The 6065-nt window shown below is 53.9% G+C and overlaps 1 protein-coding gene across 2 annotated transcripts; it reads left to right on the plus strand.

Moving 5' to 3' along the window:
• The first annotated feature begins 271 nt into the window (after window positions 1–271).
• LOC542323 (acidic ribosomal protein P2a) lies at window positions 272–2462 on the plus strand. Of its 2 annotated transcripts, XM_008657205.3 has the most exons (5): window positions 272–376; window positions 481–511; window positions 1380–1468; window positions 1760–1983; window positions 2182–2462. In XM_008657205.3, exons 3-5 carry the CDS (start codon window positions 1381–1383, stop codon window positions 2206–2208), a joined length of 339 nt encoding a protein of 112 aa, XP_008655427.1. In that variant the 5' UTR covers window positions 272–376; window positions 481–511; window position 1380; the 3' UTR covers window positions 2209–2462.
• The last annotated feature ends 3603 nt before the right edge of the window (window positions 2463–6065 follow it).

Here is a 6065-nt window from a genome sequence, read left to right on the forward strand (position 1 = left end):
GTCGATCCGAGGAGCAATGCAACAGGGACCCGAATGCACAACATATTTGTCTTGTCTAGAGAATACCTGCTCGATATCTGTAATGTCCTAATGTAACCTCCTCAAACTCCGAACTTTGCAGCTCGGCGCGACGAGGCCCACGCCTCTGACGCCGACCCGGGCGCTTGCAGAGGCCGCCGAGGCAGCTCATGGAAACGGTAGTTTTTGGCCCGGGCTAAGTGGGCTGCAGCTCGGGTCTAGCCCAAATAACATGTGATGTCCGGACCGGCCCAGTGAAGACAATATGCCCCGCTGAAGCCCAGAAGCTACCTAAACTCCCAGCCGTCTCCTCCGCACGCGAAAACCCTAGCAGTTCGGTAGTCCCTCTCCTCTCGAGGTGGCGGCGCTCCCCCCGTCTTCTTCTTCTTCTTCTTCCTGTACTATATAGCCTCCCCTCGCAAATCGTCACTGACGTTCATTCCGCTTGCTTGATTGTTCCAGGTATTAGCAGTCGACCGGTTCCTCGGAGCACGTAAGTTCCTAATCTTCGCTTCTTCTTGTGATAGTTTTTCGAGTTGCCTCATGTTTACCTTGAGTCGTCTGCCGACTCGCCACATGGTCAAGGCGCATCGCCGTCGATGCCCGCCCGATTCTACCTTCTCGCGTTTGATTCCACCGTCAGCTGCCATCACCTGCCTTTGTTCGGCCAGATTTCTCTCTCGACGTTGTGTGGCTCTGAGGACCTGAGTACGCAGATGGGCAGACGCGGAGGTGACACCGGATGCTAGGGAATGGGTATTTAGCGGGCCTTGTCGTGGGTTTAGGTCTACAATGGCCTTACTGAGCGGCAATGTTTGGCGCATAGAGAACTAGATCCGGCCCCCTGCTACTTTGGTGGCTGCGCTGGTTTCTCAATTCTCATATTGGGATTTTATTGAATCCTTGAAACATTTATAACATCCCTTGACCGCTTGTTGACTTAGATCTCTAGTTGAGTAGGGCCTTGTTAAGATTTGCTCTGGTCCGTGAGCGTGTATGTTTACTTGTTGTGGTCTGTAGTACGCATTCACCAAGTAAATTTGGTGTTTTCACCGTAGATACTGGTCTCTATGCTCTTCTGTTTGGTTGTCCGTTAAGCCTGTTGGTAATTTTCTGGTGCTTCACTATGTCCTGTTGTCTGACACCTTGAACATAACTCTTGTTATCATACATTAGTGCTTGAGCTTTTCTTTGGATTCTAACAGACAATAGATCCAAAGTACACTGGTAATTTGATTTTTAGGTTGATTTGCTTTAGTTCCTTGGGTCAGTTGCTTTACCATTTTATTACCTGATCTCACTGGCATGTAGCTAAAAAGAGTGGAAGTAACTGATACGATGATTTTTGATGGCTTGAGCAGGATGAAGTTTGTTGCTGCCTACCTGCTTGCTGTCCTCGCTGGGAACGCCAGCCCCTCCGCTGACGATTTGACTGCCATTCTGGAGTCAGGTAATCTCATTTAACTGTCATTCCAATGGATAACTATTCTTACTTTTAACTCTGCTTTGGTTTATGGAAATGATTCAAGTCTGACAATAGCATTACCTGCTTCTTGAATGTAGGGTATTTACGTTTAAGTAGAAGTTAACAATTATTTAGCACAATTGGTTTGATTGTATTCATCACAATAGTGGTCCTGTATTCACTGATTTAGTGTTCTGCTCTTCTGGTTGTACTTGGTCGCATGGCTCATGTAGCAAAAGCATCTAATGCAGTCATTCCTACTTGTTCATGTCGCAGTTGGCTGTGAAGTTGACAATGAAAAGATGGAACTCCTGCTGTCCCAACTGAGCGGTAAGGACATCACCGAGCTCATTGCCGCGGGCAGGGAGAAGTTTGCTTCAGTCCCATGTGGTGGCGGCGGTGTCGCTGTTGCGGCAGCTGCACCTGCTGCTGGCGGAGCTGCTTCTGCAGCTGAGGCAAAGAAAGAAGAGAAGGTGGAAGAGAAGGAAGAAAGCGATGATGTAAGATCGTTGTTCTCCAATTCTGGCTGCACATTTTTTCCCTATCAGAGCAGCAGTAACAAACTACTCTGTTCTGGTATTATCAATATACTACTTTCAATTCATCTTGATATCATGGCCACCGATTCTTTTATACTGTTGTTTCCTTTGCTGTCGACACATCTAGAGACTTTATATTGTTGATTATCTTTTATGCAGGATATGGGCTTCAGCCTCTTCGACTAGGCTGCACAGTCATCACAGTATTGTTTTGGGCAGTGAAACCAGAGGAAAACCAGAGTCATGTTTAGATTTTAAGCTTGTTTTATGTTGGAAAGTACTGGAAAGACTGCTACTTGTCTTTATATTTGGTAATTCAGCCGTAGATTGCTATGCTGGTTGGGATTTACTCGTGAACCAGAGTTTTTCTGTCTTATATATCCTGAATTGGTTATCCCAAAGTTTCTTGGCTTTTTAACTATTTTGTTGTTACATGTTAATATTGCTTTGTTCATCCTTATCCACCTACTATAGCTATTTGCAATCACAAAATCACTTGATGGCGGTCAGCCTAGAGTTATCAAGCTGATATTAATGCTGGTCCCTTTTAGTTTAAACAATTTTAAATTATGGTCAAATTCTATAAGTATATGAAATTATGCATAAATGTGTTTTATATTTTATTTTTATACATATATTCCAAATTTTAAGACTTCGTTGTCAAAATATTAATATCCATTTAATTTCCAGCCTCGGTTTATTGGAACACAAGATTTTCAAAACACAGGAATAGGAAAAACACAGGTTTATTTATAACACAGAAAGGTCATAAAACATATTTGGATCATGCTTAGGAACGCAGCTGGCCGACACCGCGGGACCAACAGCGGCGGCGGGAATTGGCAGGCCATCTCGCCATAGACACGTCTAGCTTCATTGGCAGCAACAAATAATCTCACTTTTAACATTTCCCACATAAATTGCCAATGTTTTTTATGACGATAAAACAACCTCCTATTCTATTTACAGAATTGTATCAGGATTCCATATATTTTTTTCGGCGTTTCAACCGCGGGGGTCCCTGACCGATGAGTAAATTGTCGCTGCATGGCTCAGCCCAGATGGTTCGGCGCGAGATGGAGCGCGAAGGGGGGAAAGCCAGAGGGAGACAGGCGTAAAAGGTGAAACCCGCGGCCTTCGTGTTTGTCCCGCGCCCAGGTCGGGTGCGCTTTCAGTAGGGGGTTACAAGCGTTCGCGTGGGAGGAAGCGAGAGGCTTACGCGCGCGCCGTCCCGTCCTCCCCGCGCGGCCAACCCTCTGTAAGAGGACCCTAAGTACATGCCGTCGTGGCCTAAGTACAATGGGAGATGTAGCAGTGTGCTAACGTGTCTAGCAGGGAGGAGCTAGTGCCCTAAGTACATGCCGTCGTGGCAGCCGGAGAGGTTTTGGCACCCTGTTCGTGTAATGTCGTGGTCGTCGGAGGAGTGCTGGAGCCTTGCGGAAGGACATCTGTCGGGGCTGTCGAGTCCTTGCTAACGTCTCCTTGCTTCCGTAAGGGGGCTGAGAGCCGCCGTCGTCATGGAGCACGCGGGGCGCCATCATTACTTGTTTTACCAGGGCGAGTCAGATAGGACGCCAGTCTTGTCCCCCGTAGTCAGAGCTAGCTAGGGGTAGGGTAATGATGGCCCCTCCTGTGGCGTGGTCGGTCTGAGCCCTAGGTTGGGCGAGGCGGAGGCTCCTCCGAGGTCGAGGTCGAGTCTGTCTTCCGAGGTCGAGGTCGAGTCCGAGCCCCTGGGTCGGGCGAGGCGGAGACCGTCAGCTGAGGCCAGGGCTGAGTCCGAGCCCTGGGGTCGGGCGAGGCGGAGTTCGTCGTCTTCCGGGGCCGAGGCCGAGTCCGAGCCCTGGGGTCGGGCGAGGCGGAGTTCGTCGTCTTCCGGGACCGAGGCCGAGTCCGAGACCTGGGGTCGGGCGAGGCGGAGTTTGTCGTCTTCCGGGCCGAGACCGAGTCCGAGCCCTGGGGTCGGGCGAGGCGGAGTTCGTCGTCTTCCGGGGCCGAGGTCGAGTCCGAGCCCTGGGGTCGGGCGAGGCGGAGTTCGTCGTCTTCCGGGGCCGAGGCCAAGTCCGAGCCCTGGGGTCGGGCGAGGCGGAGTTCGTCGTCTTCCGGGGCCGAGGCCGAGTCCGAGACCTGGGGTCGGGCGAGGCGGAGTTTGTCGTCTTCCGGGCCGAGACCGAGTCCGAGCCCTGGGGTCAGGCGAGGCGGAGTTCGTTGTCTTCCGGGGCCGAGGCCGAGTCCGAGCCCTGGGGTCGGGCGAGGCGGAGTTCGTCATCTTCCGGGGCCGAGGCCGAGTCCGAGCCCTGGCCTCGAGCTTCCTATGGCGCCCGAGGCCGGGCTTGGCTGCTGTCAGCCTCACTCTGTCGAGTGGCACAGCAGTCGGAGCGGCGTAGGCGGCGCTGTCCTTTTGTCAGGCCGGTCAGTGGAGCGGCGAAGTGACTGCAGTCACTTCGGCTCTGTCGACTCAAGGGCGAGCATCAGGATAAGGTGTCACGCCATTTTTGCATTAAATGCTCCTGCGATACGGTCGGTCGTCGTGGCGATTTGGCCGAGGTTGCTTTTTGGCGAAGACCGGGCCTCGGGCGAGCCGAAGGTGTGTCCGTTGCTTGAGGAGGCCCTCGGGCGAGACGTAAATCCTCCGGGGTCGGCTGCCCTTGCCCGAGGCTGGGCTCGGGCGAGGCGAGATCGTGTCCCTTGAGTTGATCGAGCCTTGACTTAATCGCACCCATCAGGCCTTTGCAGCTTTGTGCTGATGGGGGTTACTAGCTGAGATTAGGAGTCTTGGGGGTACCCCTAATTATGGTCCCCGACAGTAGCCCCCGAGCCTCGAAGGGAGTGTTAATACTCGCTTGGAGGCTTTTGTCGCACTTTTTTGCAAGGTGACCGGCCTCTCTCGGTTGCGTTTTGTTACGGTCGGTGCGCGCGAGCGCACCCGCCGGGTGTAGCCCCCGAGGCCACGGAGGAGTGGTTTGACTCCTTCGAGGTCTTAATGCGTTTCGTGATGCTTTGGCCGGTCTGATTGTTCCCTCATGCGAGCTGGCCGTAGCCCGGGTGCTCAGTCGAGTTCCAAGTTCTCGGGCTGATATGTTGACGCTGTCAACGGTTTGGCCGGAGCCGGGTTTGCGAGAGCAGCCCTCCAGCCTCCGCACGGAGCGAGAGGTCGGTCAAGGATAGACTCGACTTTTTTACATACGCCCCTGCGTCGCCTTTCCGCAAGGAGGAGGGGGGGGGGAAGCGCCATGTTGCCCTCGGAGGGCGCCGAACATGGTGTCTCCAGTGAGCTGCTAACGGGTAATCCGAGTGGACGCCCGTGCCCCATTTGTTAGGGGTCGGCTAGTGGCCCGGAGGCGCGCGCCAAAAGTACCTGCGGGTGATTTGCCGGACCCGGTCCCCTTTTGACGGGGTTCGAGGGCTCGATGCCTCCCTCTGATGGGATTCCGTTATAAAAATCGTTCCCGTTGGTCTCGGAAATGTCCTAGGGTACCTCGGGAGCGTAGCCCGAGCCTTGGTTATGTATCGAACGTACCCAGGGTCATCCCTCGCTGTGCGTCTGAGGCGGCTGTCGAACCCTTTCGAGGGCCAGCCTACGAACCCCTGATCAGTAGTGGGCGCGAAGCCCGAGTGGCCTGAGGCGGCCGTTGAACCCTTCCGAGGGGCCGGCCTTCGAACCTCTGACCAGTAGTGGGCGCGGAGCCCGAGCGCTCTGAGGCGGCTGTTGAACCCCTCCGAGGGGCCAGCCTTCGAACCTCTGATCAATAGGGGGGCTCGGGGCCCGTTTCCTTCGCGGAGAAGGATCCCTTTCGGGGTATCCCCTTTCCCGGTCCCTGTTGTAAGAGAGAGAAAGAGGAAGAGGAAAAGGATACGAAATCGAATGACGTGGCGCACCTTTTTTGACGCGGTCATTGTGGCGGAGGTGAAGCGTCGCCTGCTTCGCCTGCCAAAGGCGCCGCCTGTCCTACCGCAGAGTTAATGCGACGGGACGAGTGGTTCGCGGGGCAGCCGTTGCGCGTGCGCGAGCCGTTCAAGGAACGGAACACGGGCGTGCCGTCTTC

Source organism: Zea mays, chromosome 8, assembly GCF_902167145.1.
Source record: "Zea mays cultivar B73 chromosome 8, Zm-B73-REFERENCE-NAM-5.0, whole genome shotgun sequence".
In the NCBI taxonomy this organism is placed as follows: domain Eukaryota; kingdom Viridiplantae; phylum Streptophyta; class Magnoliopsida; order Poales; family Poaceae; genus Zea; species Zea mays.

Bases quoted from the DNA above. Each gene is read 5' to 3' on its own strand.
- LOC542323 (XM_008657205.3), top strand. From the start codon at position 1,381: ATGAAGTTTGTTGCTGCCTACCTGCTTGCTGTCCTCGCTGGGAACGCC. The intron at 1,469-1,759 runs GTAATCTCATTT...TTCATGTCGCAG, and splicing joins GACTGCCATTCTGGAGTCAG to TTGGCTGTGAAGTTGACAAT. The intron at 1,984-2,181 runs GTAAGATCGTTG...TCTTTTATGCAG, and splicing joins AGAAGGAAGAAAGCGATGAT to GATATGGGCTTCAGCCTCTT.